Source organism: Podarcis tiliguerta (genome assembly GCF_965153285.1).
Source record: "Podarcis tiliguerta genome assembly, chromosome: 8".
Classification (NCBI taxonomy): domain Eukaryota; kingdom Metazoa; phylum Chordata; class Lepidosauria; order Squamata; family Lacertidae; genus Podarcis; species Podarcis tiliguerta.
In genome coordinates, this window is record NC_139541.1 from 8320593 (window position 1) to 8339528 (window position 18936).

At 51.6% G+C, this 18936-nt stretch overlaps 1 protein-coding gene across 2 annotated transcripts in view; it reads right to left on the bottom strand.

Moving 5' to 3' along the window:
* Positions 1-392: 392 nt before the first annotated feature.
* Positions 393-18936, bottom strand: part of PLEKHM2 (pleckstrin homology and RUN domain containing M2) — a 37058-nt gene continuing 18514 nt past the window's right edge. For both annotated transcript variants that reach the window (XM_083453812.1, XM_083453813.1), the window contains 13 exons: positions 17837-18074; positions 14644-15405; positions 12536-12605; positions 12073-12163; positions 9454-9518; positions 7598-7686; positions 6702-6834; positions 5721-5911; positions 5348-5413; positions 5090-5249; positions 4127-4306; positions 2786-2902; positions 393-1918 (listed from right to left, as the gene is read on the bottom strand). In XM_083453812.1, the coding sequence (XP_083309938.1) occupies positions 1781-1918; positions 2786-2902; positions 4127-4306; positions 5090-5249; positions 5348-5413; positions 5721-5911; positions 6702-6834; positions 7598-7686; positions 9454-9518; positions 12073-12163; positions 12536-12605; positions 14644-15405; positions 17837-18074 (2300 nt within the window). In that variant the 3' untranslated portion in view covers positions 393-1780. The remainder of the gene's footprint in view (positions 1919-2785; positions 2903-4126; positions 4307-5089; positions 5250-5347; positions 5414-5720; positions 5912-6701; positions 6835-7597; positions 7687-9453; positions 9519-12072; positions 12164-12535; positions 12606-14643; positions 15406-17836; positions 18075-18936) is intronic.

Below are 18936 nucleotides of genomic sequence, written 5' to 3' on the forward strand. Positions count from 1 at the left end.
GTGAGCTCCCGTTGCTCAGTCCCAGCTCCTGCCAACCTAGCAGTTCAAAAGCACGGCGGGAAGGTAAACAACGTTTCTGTGCGCTGCTCTGGTTTGCCAGAAGCGGCTTAGTCATGCTGGCCACATGACCCGGAAGCTGTATGCCAGCTCCCTTGGCCAATAAAGCGAGATGAGCGCTGCAACCCCAGAGTTGTCCGCGACTGGACCCAACGGTCAGGGGTCCCTTTACCTTTACAACTCCCATCATCCTTAGCTAGCAAGACCATTGGTCAGGGATTATGGGAATTGTAGTCTGAAAACAGCTGGAGACCCAAGTTTGGGAACCACTGAGCTACAGGGAGCTTTCGGGTCACCCCCTGATGTCCCAGGCAAGCAGGCAGGCAGACGCAGCATTAACCAAGGAGCGTTTATTACAGGGTAGGAGGGGAGATGTATGTGCAGATACATTCTGCCACACAGGCCACCTCTTGGGGGGAGGGGAGACCCCCGCATGAACGCATATAATACATTAGCAAGTCTCTTCTCTGTTAAAGAAAATTTAAAATACCAACAGCTTAAAAAAAACACAACACCACCCTCCTCAGGCAAATAAAACCCGAACCCTGCCTATCATGGCTGGGATAACCAAGGCGGCCCCTGCTTCCTATAGATTTGCTCTTGGCATAAACAGATCAGCAACCCCCCCCCCCCCAGCTCGCTTCCAGCACCCCGCCCCCCCCCCCCCGAGCAGCATTACCACTGCCCTAAAGCCAGCCAGGAGGTGGGCAGGCACAGAGGGACTCCCCTCCTGCAAAACAAGAGGAATGTGAAGAGGCAGAATCTGCACAGACCAGCAGATGCCAGGGCAGACTGCCCCCTCCCCATAGGAAGCTTCTCTGGTTGCAAGGGGCAAGGAGGAGAAGAGGATCTCACCGCACCAGGTCAAAGCCCACCCCTGACAACAGATCCTTTCCTGGGAAACACCACTCCACCAGGGAAACCTGGGAACAGAGCGCCACCTGCTGGCCTAGCAGAGGATGCTGCCGGCGCCGCCACTCCCACCCTGGCTGCTCTTTCTCAGCTTCCTTGAAGAGATGGCGAAGGCCCGATCCGCTGTGCCAGCTTTGCCCAGTAGCCTGCTGAGACCGGGGCAGAGGGGCTGGAAACAGGCAGAGATCCCTTCACAGAAAGAGAACATCTGGGGGACGAAGGAGAGATGGGAGAGCAGCAGGCGGAGATTTGTCTGTACCTCGGCGGGGGGGGGGGGGGAGTGGAATAAGACCGGCAAATTTCTGCTTCGTTTTGACAAGAGAAATGCATGCAGGGTGTCCGCCACGTCCCAACCTTGCCTCATCCTAACAGCTCCAGACCTCCCGGCCCGGGTCGTGCCCCTCTACCCGATCCCCGTTAATAAGAGATTAGTATTCTTCGAAGATGAGGCCTTGCCTCCAGGCCCCTGGGAGGGCTGCCAGTGGAGCGCCAGCAAGCCAGTCCTCTTCACCGCTGCCGGCAGCCCTTGTACCGTAACCTCCAGCTGAGATGTAGCAGGAGACGGAGAGATGCAGGAAGGTGGGCCCGGTGGAAGTTGCTCGAGGATCGCAGTGCTTCATCGGCCTATTATTACACGTGCACACTCACTCACTCAGTCTCGCACACGGCCCCCTTTCGTCTCCAGCTGGATTCTGCTGGCAGCCAAGCGGCCGCAGGGAGGCCCAGCTCCACTTCAAGCAGCCTCTGGCTCGTGAAGAAGGCCAATGCCTGCGCTGCCGCAGAGTCGTGTTTCCCACTGCCGGCCGGGAGGCTAACACCAGGGGTCCCGGGAAGCCCTCCCGCGGCAAAGGCTGTCGCTCCGCTGCCAGGCGCTGTGGATCAAGCTCACGGCGTCCTCGCACTTCTTCCGGATGGAGGCGTCCTCGATCGGCTTGTGCTGGAGGTCCACCTGTCGGGACAAAACAGGGGCGGGAGAGGAAGGTTTGTGGCTTGCTAAGACCGAAAACAGGGAGTTGGGTGAGGCTGAAGGGTGAACCCTGCCTGGTTAAAGCCTCAGCAGCCTAGCCACAGAGCCCAAGGCCACCTGGTCCACAGGATGCAACAGTAGCTGTTTCTTCATCACAGATAAGAGACTCAAATGGTATTGATGTACAGTAGTACCTCTGGATGCAAACGGGATCCGTTCCGGAGCCCTGTTTGCATCCTGAGTAAAACGTATGATGCAACTGCGCCTCTGCGCGGGTCGCATTTTGCCGCTTCCGCGCATGCGCGCGATGTCATTTTGAGCGTCTGCACATGCACAAGCGGCGAAACCCGGAAGTAACGTGCTCCGTTACATCCAGGTCGCCATGGAGCGTAACTTGAAAATCTCTAAGACTGGTTGGATGGTGCCTTGTGCACCTCCTTCCAGCAACTCCTGCAGCCCCTGGTGCCAAATGTCTTGCTCTGCTTTCCTGTGCTCCACATCAGCGAGGCCGAGAGGGGGGCCTTGTCGTCTGGGCATCCCAGAACATCCATGCACACTGCCTAGGCTTGCGCCCCATGGAGGTCACTTTGGTGCTGCTAATGCAGCAGTTTAACTTCACCCCTGGAGGTGCACTCCATTGTCTCTTGAAACAGAAGGACATCAACAAAAGGCCCTTTTTACGTTTCATAGCAGCAGCACAGCCACCCCTATGGTTTGATGGCAATGCCACAGTAGGAGCCAAGACACAGCGTGGGCTTCAGTGTGTAGGAAAGGGAGGAGAGCAGGCAAAGCCTAGCCACCTTTCAGAGGCCTGGGAGGAGAGCCAGGCCAACAGCCAGGCCAGCTTACCTGGTAGGTGCTTTTCCACACCGTGTCCAACGCCAGGAGGAACCTCTCCAGTTCTGCTATGCAGCTAAAATAGAGCACCCAGGAGGGCAGGTACTGCTTGCGGTCCTGGGCAAACTCCTAGGAAGGGAGAGAGGGTAAGACACACATCAGTTGAGGGGAAGGGCACCTGCTTGGCATGCAGAAGGACCCGGATTCAATCTCCAATGTCAGCATCTCCAAGCAGGGCTGGGAATGGGCTCCTCCTGTCTGAAAACACTGAAGAGCTGGATAGCTTAGTTGGCTAGAGCATGGTGCTGGTAATTGCAAGGCTGCCCATAATGGACAGCTGCATATTCCTGCATCGCAGGAGGCCGGATTAGATGATCCTCCCGGGGCTGCCAAATGCACTCCCTTGTAGTTTTGTAGTCTGTTTTATTTACACCATGCTTAATTAGTTTTGGTAGTTTAACTTTGTCCCCACGTGGTTTGTTGAAATGCTCAGAAGGAATCTGCTTGGTTCTTACAAACACTCAGTAAAAGTTCTTTTGTGAATAAAACGACCTGGGCTGAGGGGTGGACACACAGAGATTATTATACGCATCCTTCCCAGAATCTTGCTGGTTCAAGCCTCTGTGTGTATTCTTATTAATCAGAGTATAATCCTTCCTTTACTTTGAGAATGCCTCAGGGCCGGACTTTGTATAAGGCAGCTTCCTATTTTCTTATTTAAATCGGCCCTTTCTTCAGAACTATGCTGGCTTGGTCGTGGTACACAAAATGAAATATGGCAGGATTCCCAAGTATGCTTTGCGGAGCTGCCTTCAGGACCATCGGCAGACCAACTCTGCGTTAGGAAGGTGTCTGCAAACGAGTCACGAAGGTTGGCTTCATCAGCGGCCTGAGAAGGAATGACCACTGGGAGGAGCACAGAGAGGAGAAATGCCATGGTGCAGCTGCAGCAGCAAAATTTGCCCCACCTGCAATAAAAGAGGTCTCCCCACATTGGTTTCTCCAGCCACAGCAGGCACTGTAAGTCTCCAGTGGTTTGACTTCACTCCCAAAGGTGTCTTCCAAGACAGTCAGATGCCAATCATTATTCAGAACTTACTTTACTTACTCTTTAGGAGAAGGGTCATGGCTCAGATTTGGATGCAGAATGTCGCACATTCGGTCCTTGGCAGCACCTCCAGGTAGGCCTGGGAATGTCCCATGCCCAAGACCCTGGACAGCTACTGCTGCCAGTCAGTGTTGACAATACTGAGCTAGGTGGACTGATGGTATGATCTGGTATAAGGTGTCTGTAGCCATTGCTGGCTGGACACACCCATGTGGCACATGCCCCCAGGACACCCAAATACTCACCAAGATACAGTATTCCCGGCCAGCCTCTGTGGAGACAGAGACCACGTCCGCCAACTCAGCCGTGGCCAGCGAGCGAAAGAAGCTGGTCTGGCAGTCCTCGTGGCAGGTGAAGAGTTTCTGATCTGTCAGCACCAGGCAGCAAGGGACACAGGGGGCAGGAACCACGCCCTGGGGGACCACCTGGAAGAAGGCAGAGGTTTCCAAACATTTCCTGTCGGTGACACACTTTTTAGACATGCATCTGTTCACAAAATAGTAAATCAGTTTTATAAGCAAACCAGAGGTTAAACTAACCCCTTTCCAGCCCGGCGAGAGTTTGCACAACACACCTACACACTGAGGTTGACACACTAACCATGTTTGGAAAGCTCTGGCATATGGAGTGTTTTGGTTCTCCAGTTCTACTCAGGAGTTGACCCACTGAAGCTAATGGACATGGCTAATTTGTGGTCATTCATTTCAGCAGGTCTCCCCCTTTACTAGGGACGCGGGTGGCGCTATGGGTTAAACCACAGAGCCTAGGACTTGCCGATCAGAAGGTCGGCGGTTCGAATCCCTGCGACGGGGTGAGCTCCCGTTGCTCAGCCCCTGCTCCTGCCAACCTAGCAGTTCAAAAGCACGTCAAAGTGGAAGTAGATAAATAGGTACCACTCTGGTGGTAAGGTAAACGGCATTTCCATGCGCTGCTCTGGTTCGCCAGAAGCGGCTTAGTCATGCTGGCCACATGACCCGGAAGCTGTACGCCGGCTCCCCTGGCCAATAAAGCAAGATGAGCGCCGCAACCCCAGAGTCGGTCACGACTGGACCCAATGGTCAGGGGTCCCTTTATCTTTACCCCCTTTACTGATGAGGGCCAAAAGCGGTTTTGTGGGGCCACAGAAGCCCAGGCTGCCTAGGACCACTCATAAGCAGCAGCCCCTGTGAGTCGTACTGGTCTCATCTGGAAGCAGAGCTTTTTCTCACCCCTTTGGAGACCGCCTGGCATAGGTACTGCATCCAGTCAGCCATCTCCTCCTCGCTCTCGGCGCTCAGCTCTAGGGAGGGCCGGTCAGTCAGGATCACCTGGAAGGAGTGGGGGCGGTCCGTCCCGTTGGACCTCCGGCACCCTCCGCACTGCTCCCCACTGCAAGGAGGGCCAGAGAGGGTTGCGAGTGAGTGGGGTGGGTAGGGGTGGGGAAGAGGGAAGATCTGGAAGGCTCCTGCCTCGCGGGGCAAACTCACCCCATGGTCACGGAAAGAAGAAGGGTGACGTCCGCACGGTCCGGGTACTGGTACAAGATGCCGTTGCTGTGGAGGGAAAATGCAAGAGCCGATTTTGTCATGCTCTCCTGTCCTGTGTTCAGGACTCAGGGTGGGGAGCTCCATCACTCTGGTAAAGGGTGGGCACTCACGGCAGCTGCTGCATCAGCTGTGCAGCTTGGTGCTGATGCGAGTCGCAGGGCACAATGTCTGACAGGGGCAGGGGGGTCATTAGGAAGGCAAAGGGGGCTGCACATTGGAGGCACAAACAGTAAGAGAAGCAAGCCCATGGCGCTTCCTCTGAGCCTTTTGTGCTCCCGTCCTCGCTCGCTCTGCGATCCTGTCTCTCTCTCACCTGAGCACCACGTAGCAGGTCTTCCAGTTCTCCTTGCCCAGGTAGTTGGTCCCTGCCTTGTAGCTCAGGACACCTTCCTTTGTGATGGGATGTTCGGCTAGCATGTAGTCCGAGGGGGCTGGCCCCAGAGTCTCGTCCATGGGGTCTTCCCAGTGGATCAGGCCGTAGAAGCGGACCACCACATCCGAGATCTGAAGGAGACCCCGCCCCAACCCACAAGTAGGGTTAATAGCTTCATAGCATTGGGGGTGGGGAGGAGGAAGGAGCTTGTGATGAAGTCCCTCCAGGGCTGGTGCCTGAAAGGCCCCTTGGTGGGGGGGGGGGGAGGGTCTGAAATGCTAGGGGGACCCCTGAACCAATCCTATTTGTGGGAGGACAGCAGTAGCTAAGTATCCAGGTGGGAAAACTGGCAGAGACCATGCATGACAGTCTCCTTCTTCCCTCACAGCTGAGGCAAGGAACCTTTTTGGCACATTCAACATCCCCAACCCACCAGTCAATGTCATTATGATGTCATGTGACCCCTGCCCACCAGGGTGTTCCTTGCAGGAAACAGGCTGGCAAAGCAGCAGACGGCAGGACTGAACTCTCTGCTTACCAGCTGATGAGTGGAAGATTGGCTCCTGTTCTCTGTAGGGGGAACACTCCTCATGGGGAACTCTCTGGTGAAGCAGAACCCAGCAGGACTGACCTGCCAACCAGCTGATGTCACCTGGTGATGTCAGCTGACTGACAGGTGGGTGTGGCTTGGGGAGAACAGCCCCCCCGCCCACAGCCTTATTGCATATGGAATTCTCTCAGGCGCAGTGCAAAAGCGGAGCAGGCCTGCCGCTCTCATTCTGATCCTGAGGACCATCTGATCATTCTGCAACATGCAGACACTAGTCATGTTCTCCCCTTGCTGAAAACAGGTCAGGGAGGCTTGCACTTAAAACTGCCTGCAGTTGGCTGGGAAATGGCCCAGAGTGCCCTCCTCCTCACCTCCCGCTTGGATTCCTGAGCCACAAACTTGGCCAGCGCCAGCTTCTCCATGGTGGCGTCCGTCAGGATGCTGGGATAGGGCGGCTCTCGGCATCCTTTGATCATGGCTGACTTGAGGCACACCAGGAAAAACCTGGGGGAGGGAGGGGGGAATACAGAGGGCAAAAGCGGGAGTCAGGGGGTGAGGACTCATTCCCAGAAATGGGGGATCAGGCCAGAAAACCAAAGCTGATCCAATAATAATAATACCGTAATTTACATGCTGCCCATCTGAGTGGGTTTGCCACAGCCACTCTGGGCAGCTTCTCAACAATTAAAACATTAAGCACAGGAAAACAACGAACATTAAAAACTCCCCTATATAGGGCTGCCTTCAGATGTCAGACAGTTGTTTATTTCCTTGACATCTGAAAGGAGGGCGTTCCACAGGGCGGGCACCATTACCGAGAAGGCCCTCTGCCTAGTTCCCTGCAACTTCACTTCTTGTAGTGAGGGAATTGCCAGGAGATCCTCACTTTCAGGGCTGAACGATGGAGGTGGAGATGCTCCTTCAGGCACAGAGGGCCGAGGCCATTTAGGGCTTTCAAAGTCAGCACCACCACTTTGAATCGTGCTCAGAAATGTACTGGGAATGTACTGAAATCCTCCCTGTCCCCCCTTAATAGCATTTAGATGCTGTTAAAATACAGCCTTGCTGCAGTCAGCAGACTCTTCTGTGGCCATCCCAGAAGCAAACTGGTAAGGGAGGAGCCCTTAAAATGCGGGGCCAGTCCCCTTCTGCACCCCCAGCTGGCACACTGCTCTGCCTTGTGCAGGGCAAGAGCACCCAAGGCCACAAAGCGGGCAGCTGCCTCATAAAAGTGCCAGGAAGGGAGCAGGCATGGCGCTTTACTCACTCGGTCAGGGTGACATCGGCCGTGTCCAGAAGGAACTGCTTCCTGCGGTTGGTGCAGACCAAGGTCACCGTCTGCTGGTCCAGGCCCACCTGTGGCAGAAGGAAGGTACCCCAGGTCAGGGAAGGAGCCCCAGGACCAAGGAGAGCCCCTCATCCTTTGAGCTGAGAAGCTGCTCAAAGGTGGGCTGCCCAACTGAATAAAAAGGTAAAGGTATCCCTGCCCGTACGGGCCAGTCTTGACAGACTCTAGGGTTGTGCGCCCATCTCACTTAAGAGGCCGGGGGCCAGCGCTGTCCGAAGACACTTCCGGGTCACGTGGCAAGCCAGTAAGCGGTCCCTATTTATCTACTTGCTCCCGGGAGTGCTTTCAAACTGCTAGGTTGGCAGGCGCTGGGACCGAACAACGGGAGCGCACCCCGCCGTGGGGATTCGAACCGCCGACCTTTCAATCGGCAAGCCCTAGGAGCTGAGACTTTTACCCACAGCGCCACCCGCGTCCTGCCCAACTGAATATTTACAAACAAACTGTAAACAGGTAAGACACTGGCGGGACTATTGTAATAACCTGCAGTTTTATAAGAGTATGCACTTAAAGTAGATGAATAAATGATTATGTTAATATAGAATATGCATTTCTGAAACAACAATGGGATATTAGCTCCGCCCAAGGCATGATGGAGAACATCAACAACCAGGAAAGACAGACACAGCATTTTACAAGGACAGGAAGAAACATTATGGACAGAATAATTGTCACACACAGGAAGAACAAGGACATAGTTTGAGTGCCTCACTTGTAGTTTCATAAACCATTTAATGTGTCAATACGAATAGAAATTAATATTGCAGTTGTTGTACATGGGATTATTATCGTGACAGGAATGTAATTGAAATTAGTATCTGGAATGCAGATGTAAAGAAAATAATTCAATCAATTCTAGAATGCGGGGGAACACCTAAATTACAGTGGTACCTCGGGTTAAGTACTTAATTCGTTCCGGAGGTCCGTACTTAACCTGAAACTGTTCTTAACCTGAAGAACCACTTTAGCTAATGGGGCCTCCTGCTGCCGCCGTGCTGCCAGAGCCCAATTTCTGTTCTCATCCTGAAGCAAAGTTCTTAACCTGAAGCACTATTTCTGGGTTAGCGGAGCCTGTAACCTGAAGCGTATGTAACCTAAAGCGTCTGTAACCCGAGGTACCACTGTGTATTTCAATTTGGTATTTGAATGATTGGTATTAGTCACTGTATTATAATTTGGCATTGTTATAATGAGGCTATTAATGGGTTGTAATTGAAAACTAATAAAAAATATTATTAAAAAAAGTTAATTTGGAACATGCAGAAAATATATAAAATAAATTTGAAGAATCACAGAAAGAGCGGGAAGGAAGATGAGTTTCAAAATGTTAAAATGATTGTAAAATTACTGAAATGTATAAAATTGAAAATCATAAAAAATCAAAAAGTGGGCTGCTCAAAGGTGGGCACTGGAGGTGGGGCTTGGTGCTGCAGAGCCTGGCATGATGCCCTCTGTGGCCATGACTCTGCAATCTCCTTGGATGCCAAGCAGTTTCAACAGGTCCAGCTGCCCCTGCTGCATTCACACAATGGTGTGTGTGTCCCCCCCCCCCCCCCCAGGCAGAAGCCAGCAGCTCAACCTGGCAGCTTCTGTGCCTTTGAAACTGCACTGGTAAAAGCCCCACAACTCTTTGGGAACAGCACCCTTGCCCTGGAATTCAGAGCACTGAAAACAAGAAGGCCCTCTCCTCTCAGGTGTACCACGGCTGGATCCAGCTTCTGTCCCAAGAGGCGCCAACACTGCCCCCCTGCCTCAGTCCCCCTTTCCCAACTCACTGAGATGTAGTCCAGTTCATTGTAGGAAACTGCTTCCTCGACCATGTAGGGCTTCTCAGCGGCTCCTGAGCCAAAAAGGGTGAGGGAGCAGGGAGGAGAAAGAGAGAGAGCCAAGTCAGTCACATGGTTTGGGAAAGTTGCAGCCCATCCACGATGGATCACCTGGCATGGCCTCTTGCAGATCAGTGATCAGGCCCCAGGTGATATTGCTCACATCCTCACTTAAAAAAAAAAGGCAAAGCAACTACAACAGAAGGCGGGGAGATGGTCTGGAAGCCACACTCCCTGCACACAGTCCCAGCAAACAGGGAGGCAGGCTTTGAACTGAGCAAGGCAATGCCGCACAATGTGCCCTTCCCCACCAAGATGAGGAAGGGCTGTGGCTCAGCAGCAGAGCATCTTCTTAGCGCACAGAGGATCCCAGCTTCAATCCCTCGCAGTTTCTTCAGGTAGGGCTGGGAATGCCTCCCCCACTTGCCTGCAACCATGGAGAGGCACTGCTGCCAGTCAGCGCAGGCAACAGTGAGCATCAGCAAAGCCCACCCACTAAACCGCTTCTAGGGCAAATTTAAATTGGGATGCCTCCATGCCAGGTTCTTGGGCTGGGGGGAGGGGAGGGTTGTTGCTGTTGGGTTGTGGTTTTTTTTGCATTTTTATTATAGATCTTCTTGTGATTTATGTGGAAGCTGTTCAGTTGGGTTGTGAAAATTTTTAATGTTTTATTTATTGTTCATGACTACAGTGGTACCTCTGGTTATGAACGGGATCCGTTCCGGAGCCCAGTTTGCAACATGAGCAGAACGCAACCCGCGCTTGCGTGTCACGATTCACCGCTTCCGTGCGTGACGTCATTTTGAGCGTCTGTGAGCGGCGAAACCCAGAAGTAACACTTTCTGGTACTTTCGGGTCGCCGCAGGACGCAACCTGAAAAGATTTAACCTGAAGGAAACGTAACAAGAGGTATGACTGTACTATTGTCATGTTGTAGCTATGTATTGTTTTCATTTTGTAGGTCACCTTGAGCATGGTTTGAACTGTGGAAAGGCAGCATACAAATTAAATTATCATAGAACTGTCGAGCTGGAAGGGACCCATGAGGGTCATCTAGTCCAACCCCCTGCAATGTGAGAATCTCAACTAAAGCAGCCATGGGAGATGGCCACCCAACCTCTGCTTAAAAACCTCCATGGAAGGAGAGTTTACTCCATGGAAGGAGAGCTGGGCATGTTTAGCCAGGAGAAGAGGAGGTTAAGGGGTGATATGATAGCCATGTTCAAATATATAAAAGGATGTCACCTAGAGGAGGGAGAAAGGTTGTTTTCTGCTGCTCCAGAGGAGCGGACACGGAGCAATGGATCCAGACTACAAGAAAGAAGATTCCACCTAAACATTAGGAAGAACCTCCTGACAGTAAGAGCTGTTTGACAGTGGAATTTGCTGCCAAGGAGTGTGGTGGAGTCTCCTTCTTTGGAGGTCTTTAAGCAGAGGCTTGACAACCATATGTCAGGAGTGCTCTGATGGTGTTTCCTGCTTGGCAGGGGGTTGGACTCGATGGCCCTTGTGGTCTCTTCCAACTCTAGGATTCTATGATTCTACTACCTCCCGAGGGAGACCGTTCCACTGTCTAACAGCTTTTGCTGTCAGCTGGTTCTTCCTGATGTTTAGTCGGATTCTCCTTTCTTGTAACTTGAAGCCATTGGTTCGAATCCTAACCTCCAGAACAGGAGAAAACAAGCTTGTTCCCTCTTTCATGCGACAGCCCCTTGAGATATTTGAAGATGGCTGTTATGTATGCATGCCGCCAAAACCCTGCCTTTGGAAGTTGCCTGTGGCCCAAAAGAAAGTAAGATGGGGAGTGCCAAGTTATTTGCCGGGGGGGGGGGAGGGATAAAGACAGGTGTATGTGGGGAATATTATGTGAGACAAATACTTTTTGCGACTCCAGTGGCCACAAAGGGAGCAGAAGGGGTGTGTTAAGCAGCCCTGGTAAAAATGCTTTTTCAATCCACCATCTGCAGCACCGCCTGCCAAATAATCACCCCTGAAACATCACTAAATGGCTCCTTTGCAAGTACAGTGGTACCCCGCAAGACGAATGCCTCGGAAGACGAAAAACTCGCTAGACGAAAGGGTTTTTCGTTTTCTGAGGTGCTTTGCAAGACGGATTTTCCTAAGGGCTTGCTTCGCTAGACGAAACAGCCCTGCCTCTCGTGTCATGGCGACGGTCACTGCACGCACGCTCGCTTCCCCGCTCCTCTGGCTCCCTCCCACCTTCCGGCTGATGGCCGACCTTCCGGCTGCCTCGCGCCACTGCCCACCGCCCTCGCGCGCTCCCCTCAGAGAGCCGTTGCTGCCAGCAGCCAGCGTTGCAGCCGGAGTCGCGCTCCTGAGCCCCGCCGCCCTCCAGCAGCTGCGGGTGAGTCCGAGGTACCGGCTGCGGCAGCTGCCCTGCTTCTCCCCACCCCTCCCCGCCGTGGTGCTTCGCAAGACGAAAAAACTCGCTCTACGAAAAAACTCGCAGAATGAATTAATTTCATCTTGCGAGGCACCACTGTACAAAGCCAGGATCGGGGCCTGTGCCCCAAGGAGGGAAGAGACTGGGCCAGCCTGGCAGGATACCTTTGCGGAGGAGGTAGACGTAGCAGTCAGTCAACAGCACGTAGACGAGCTGGAGGTTGCCCTCCATGTGCCCAGAGCTCATGCGGATCATCTGCGTGGGGGGAAAAGAGAGAGGCGCCCTGTTAAGGCTTTGCCACAGGGGCTCCGCGAAACGCACCCACTGGCCACCACTTTGCCACTGGGGCAACGCTGCCCACGGAACACTGCTCTTTTGCTGCAAGGGCACGTCGGAGATCCTCCCTGTCCCTGATCTGCTGGAACTGCTGGTGACTCTAGGACGGAAAAGAGTTCTTCCCCTCCAAAGCAGGCTTTGAGCTAGCTGGCATCAAGCCCCGCACACACAAACACACCCTCCCTTCACTTTGCCTCTTAAGGATAGGAGAAACTGAGTACATGGAGAGGGGGACATCCCAAAAGGAGTGGGGGAAAGGGTAGAGAAGGCGGCAACACCTCATAGACCTACCCGGAACAGCTGCTCCTCATTTTCCCGGAAGACATGGATCATCAGCAGCAACAAGTGGTTGTTGTCTACCCTGTGCAGAGAGAGAGAGAGAGAGAGAGAGAGAGAGAGAGAGAGAGAGAGAGATGAATCTCGAAAAGCATGGAAGATTTAGACCTCCCCCTAATATCTCAGGGCCAGTGGGAGAGGGGGAGATTTGGGCCTTATGAGGTCATTCCCACACGGCAATTTAATATAGGACTACTGTATTTTTTGCTCTATAAGACTCACTTTTTCCCTCCTAAAAAGTAAGGGGAAATGTGTGTGCGTCTTATGGAGCAAATGCAGGCTGCGCAGCTATCCCTGAAGCCAGAACAGCGAGAGGGATTGCTGCTTTCACTGCGCAGCGATCCCTCTTGCCGTTCTGGCTTCTGAGATTCAGAATATTTTTTTCCCTTGTTTTCCTCCTCCAAAAACTAGGGGCGCCTTATGGTCTGGTGCGTCTTATAGAGCGAAAAATACGGGTATATTATCCAGCAATGCTTCCCTCACCCAATGATCAGTATTCTTCTTCAAAGTTGACCCTTTTGCATTTGGGCTGGAAGCAGAAACACCCTCACCGTCACCCCAAGTCAAAAATGTAAGTGCTTGCATGCCACTAAGGACAGAAGTCTCCCCAATGTTTGCTCAGAAGAAAGCCCTATTCAGGACAGGTCTCCTTCAAATTGAGTTAGAAGCTTCCTCCTTGGGGCTCCTCCCTCTCAATACTGATGCAACCGCCCCTAGCTTAGTTCTTGTTCCCACAGAGGAGGAGGGGAGACTCTTTTCTTCTCATTCCTCCCCCCCCCCCAGTAATTATATAATACAATTTCATGATAAACAAAAAACCCGTAAGTAAATAATGAGAGGAAGCCAGTAAAATTAAAGACGTTTTGCCTGGGTGGGGAAAAGGGGATGATGAACCGAGGAGCAGTTCAAAGGCAGTTTCTTGTCACTAAGCAGGAGGGAACGAGAGGAGGATGTCGCACAGGGGAAGGTCCTAATCAAAGGCACAGTACAGTGGTACCTCGGGTTAAGAACTTAATTTGTTCTTAACCTGAAACTGTTCTTAATCTGAAGCACCACTTTAGCTAATGGGGCCTCCTGCTGCCACTGCGCCGCTGCTGCACGATTTCTGTTCTCATCCTGAAGCAAAGTTCTTAACCCGAGGTACTATTTCTGGGTTAGCGGAGTCTGTAACCTGAAACGTATGTAACCAGAAGCATATGTAACCCGAGGTACCACTGCAGCTGGAAGCCTCAAATGAATTCTGCCAGCCCACCTTGGGCAACACAGCACCTCAGTTGTGGCAAGTCAGAGAAGCTGCCTGGGTTTTTAAAAACACAAAAACTACACAACGCAATGTTTTGTCGGCTACGCCATCTGGATTCTTTGTCATCAGCAAGTGAATGCAGCCAACAAGAGATTCCAGGCTGAACGGCTCCACCGTGAGGTTAGCAGGCCGGAGTGACAATTTGCCAGACAGATAAAAGATGACCGAGAATCCTCCCCCCCCCCCCCGGTCTTTTCTCCTTGTCTCAGGAGACCAAGCAGAAGCAGCCAGCCACCATTTTGTCCTCAGGTAGAGAAACTCATACATCTCAATTATAAGGGGAATACAGTGGTGCCCCGCAAGACGAATGCCTCGCAAGACGGAAAACCCGCTAGACGAAAGGATTTTCCGTTTTGGAGGTGCTTCGCAGGACGAATTTCTCTATGGGCTTGCTTCGCAAGACGAAAATGTCTTGCGAGTTCCTGCGATTTTTTTCCGCTCCCTACCCCCTTTTTCTAAGGCACTGAGCTGCTAATAGCCTTTTAGCAGCTAATCCCTTAAGCCTTTAATAGCCGCTAATAGCCGCTAAACCGCTAATAGCGCTAATCCGCTAATAGGGTTGCTTCGCAAGACGAAAAAACCGCTAGACGAAGAGACTCGCGGAACGGATTCTTTTCGTCTTGCAAGGCACCACTGTAACCGTTTCCCCTTCCCATCCTACCCTGCCCTGGGTCAGAAAGGCTCCCACCTTCTTCCACCCGCTGTTGCGGGACTGGATTTCCTGACAGCTTTATTTGGTTCCCTCTGTGCGGCCACTTACCTGAACTCGGAGGGGTGGGCTGCCTCAGAAGGGCTCCCCTGGCCTTCTTCCACGCCAGAGTCCTCAGCGCTGCTTGGAGAGGGGCTGGCCCTGTCTCCCTTTAGCTTACCGAGGGCCTCCACACTGCCTGCCTCAACCTCCACCACCTCCTCCTCCTGCAAGTCCGTTGCTATGCGTGGCTCAGCCGCCTCTTCTCCTCCTCCTCCTTCCTCCTCTTCTCCAGCAGCTTGAGGGCCACCAGGAACATGTGGCGGTTGACCATCCCCTGCAGCGTCATGGCGGCCACCACCTGCCGAAGCAGCGTTTGGACTCTCAACGGTAAAGCGGTAGAAATCCATGGGGGCCGAAATCCCCTCACTAACGCTGCCAGAGGGTGGCCCCTCCGAGGGGGCCTCCTCTGGCAAGACGGTCCGAAAGGACTGGTCCGGGGGCTCGAGGGAGCGGTTCCACCCCCCGGCATCGTCCAGGGAGTCAATCACCCTGCTCAGAGATTGCCCCATCCTCTCCATGGAGGTGTCCTTCATCTCTGGGATGCATAGACCCAGCTGGGGAAGGGCGGAGCTCCTCTCGCTGCTGACATCTGGGTTGGCCTCCAGGCCAGATTCCTGCCGCCTGGCTCCGGTGCCCGACTTGTCCCCCTCGCCTGCCCCTTGAGTTCCAGCCTGGGCCACAGAAGAGTTGGGAGTGGTGCTGGGGTCCTCCTGTCTGACCTCTTCGGTCTTGACCTTTTTCTTCTTGCCTGCCTTCTTCTTTTTAGCTAGCCTACAAAGAGATGGAGAAGTATTAGATAGATAGATAGATAGATAGATAGATAGATAGATGATAGATAGATAGATGTTAGATATCTAACACCGAGTAAATTGGCAAAAATGTATAACTCTAAATCAAATAAGTGTTGGAAATGTAAGGAGAAAGAAGGTTCTTTTTATCATGTGGTGGTCTTGAAGCTTCCTGGGAAATGATATATAATGAATTGAAAAAGACGTTTAAAATAACGTTTGTAAAAAAACAAACCCAGAAACTTTCCTTTTGGGAATTATAGGGACAACCACCCAAAATGTACAAAAACTTATTCATGTATGCTACTACTGCAGCAAGAATGTTACTTGCCCCAAAATGGAAAGAAGCAGAAGTCCCAGCAAAAGAAGAATGGATACAAAAACTTATGGAATATGCAGAAATGGCGAAACTTACCGGAAAAAAATGAAAAATCAAGATAGCAACCTTTTTATAAAAGAATGGAAATGGTTTATTGAATATTTACAGACAAATTGTAAACGGGTAAGAACACTGGCAAGATTATTGTAATCTGCAGTTTTAAAAGAGTACATATTTAAAGTAGATGAATAAATGAATAATTTGGAAACGCAGAAGGTATTAAAAATAAATTTAAGGAACCGCAGAAAGGGGGGAAGGAAGTCAAGTTTTGAAATGTTAAAATGACTGTAAAATTGAAATGCATGAACCTGAAAATAAAATAAATAAAATAAAAAAGAGATGGAGAAGTAGAAGCACAGTGAGCCATAAGGGCAGCATCAGGCCACGAGGATATTGGGGGGCAGCGACAGCCCTCTAGAGCAGTGTTCCCCAACCTTGGGCCTCCAGCTGTTTTTGGACTACATCTCCCATCATCCCATCACTAGCAAGACCAGTGGTCAAGGATGATGGGAATTGTAGTCCAAAAACAGCTGGAGGCCCAAGGTTGAGGAACACTGCTCTAGAGAACTCAGCCAGCGTGAATATTTGGTCCCATACCGAAGGACACCCCCCTAGGCTTATTAGGAATAGAAGCAGCTGGCTGGGGCTGATGGGAATTGAAGTCCAGCAACATCTAGAAGGCCACGGCTCCCCCAAACCTAAACTAGATCGTCATCTGCCTCTCCTGTCCCTGCCTACATCCATCACAACTCTGCCTCCTCTTGAACGCAGGGGTGTGGAACCTGTGGCACTCTGGGTGCCGGGCTCCAGCTCCTTCCATCTTCCCTGACCACAGGCGATGCTGGGCCTGGAGGGAGTTGGAGTCAAGCAACCTCTGGAGGGCCACAGTTAGCCCAGCCATGAGCAAGATAGAGCAAGGTAGTTTATAATATGTTTTAAGGAGGGGACAATAGCTCAGCAGTGAATCCTATCCACCTCCCTGGTATCTCTGACTGCAAACCTGCTGACTGTCAGGAGTGGACTCAGCTAGATGGAAGAATGGCCCAATGCAACAGGAATGCTGAAGAGGTACTCCTTTATTCTGACCTTTGACCCCTCAAGAAGCGAGGTTTTTTAGGACATAGTCTCTTCCTCTGACTTGCTTCAACTGTTAATATAGTAAAGGTAAAGGGACCCCTGACCATTAGGTCCAGTCGTGGCCGACTCTGGGGTTGTGGCGCTCATCTCGCTTTATTGGCCGAGGGAGCCGGCATACAGCTTCTGGGTCATGTGGCCAGCATGACTAAGCCGCTTCTGGCGAACCAGAGCAGCGCACGAAAACGCCATTTACCTTCCCGCCAGAGCAGTACCTATTTATCTACTTGCACTTTGACGTGCTTTTGAACTGCTAGGTGGGCAGGAGCAGGGACAGAGCAACGGGAGCTCACCCCGTCGCGGGGATTCGAACCGCTGACCTTCTGATTGGCAAGTCCTAGGCTCTGTGGTTTAACCCACAGCGCCACCCGCTGAATTTTAAATTGCTGTAGCCCTGGGATGATGATGATGATGATGATGATGATGATAATGCTAGCCCAAAGATGGAAAGCACCAAGAGTTCTGATCAAGGAAAAATGGCAAGCCAAACTGAAATGCTGAAATGGCAAAACTGACTGGGAGACTCAGGAATCAAGAAGATATTGACTTTGAAAAAGAATGGGGAAAATTTATTATTTACTTAGGAGACCATTGTTAGCTGGACTTTAAAAATAACTTGCATAGAAACGAAAAATATGGATAATTTAGAGAAATGAAAACTGGAGAACGTAATGATATGTAGTTTAGAAAAACCATTTTAAGCACCCATGCAGGGGAGGTGGGGAAGTCACGAGATTCAGAGAATCTCATATATGGATATGGCTCAAGTTTTTTCTCTTTAATATTTTGAATTTTTTTTTTAAAAAAAAAGATAATGATAATGATAATTATGATAATAAGCAGTTTCATAGGATTCCAGCTGGCCAGGGAACCCTGGGCTTTCTGCCCCCCCCCCGCTGACCTTATGACCTCCAGCTCCATGCAGTTCTCCGATTGGTCTGTGCCCTCCGTCGTCATGAGGTCTGCCTTCTCTTGGGAGGCAGAGTGGACTGGGGTGGTCTCAATGGAGGACAACGCCTCCGCCTTCTCGTTGAAAGGGTTGTAGCGCTGCTGAGTTGGGCTCTTGGCCGACGCTCGGCAGTTGTTCACCTCGGAGGCTGTGGAGCGCGAGCAGCTGAGGGTGTCTGTTAGGTCTCCGTCTGAGCAAGAGGAGGAGAAAAAGCAACAGTGTGTGATTCAGCTCCCCCCTCCCTACAAGAAGGTCCTGAAGCCAGAAGCAAAGCCTGGGGGAAAAGTGGCCCATGAAGGATCCCCAGAAGAGGGTTGGTTTTTGGTGCCCCCTGCAGACCTCCTGAGACAACTCAGGGTCATTCAAAGTAAGCAGCCAGGAATCAGAGGAGGACTCGTCTACATCACTAGTGCTCATTGGTTTCGGTTTAAAACTAGTTTTGGAAACTTATCACAGATTGCGATACTTATCATCGTTCAGCCCCGACCCTGAGATCCAGCTCCGAGGGCCTTCTGGTGGTTCCCCTCATTGCGAGAAGTGAGGTTACGGGGAACCAGGCAGAGGGCCTTCTCAGTAGTGGCACCCGCCCTGTGGAACACCCTCCCTTCAGATGTGAAGGAAATAAGCAGCTACCTATCTTTAAAAGACATCTGACGGCAGCCCTGTTTAGGGAAGTTTTTAATATTTAATGCTGTACTGTTTTTAACACTCAATTGGGAGCCGCCCAGAGTGGCTGGGGAAATTCAGCCAGATGGGCGGGGTATAAATAATAAATTATTATTATTATTACATGGCATTACAATCTGGCAAAGGCACTGAAAAGTCTTATTCAGCACCCCCTGATGCTTTAATGCCTGTTTGCACAGAACTCACAGGTTTTCAAGCTCGTTCAGTTATTTAAAGAACTACAGCATTGTAGTGCAGAAATGCCCCTGAGTGCTGAGCTACCTTGGGATTGGACTTGGCTCCAAGCAAGGCGAGAGGAGCAGTCCCATTCAGCTGCCCTGTAAGCAACCAAATATCAGCCACGAACAGGTGCCCCAAACCCTGAG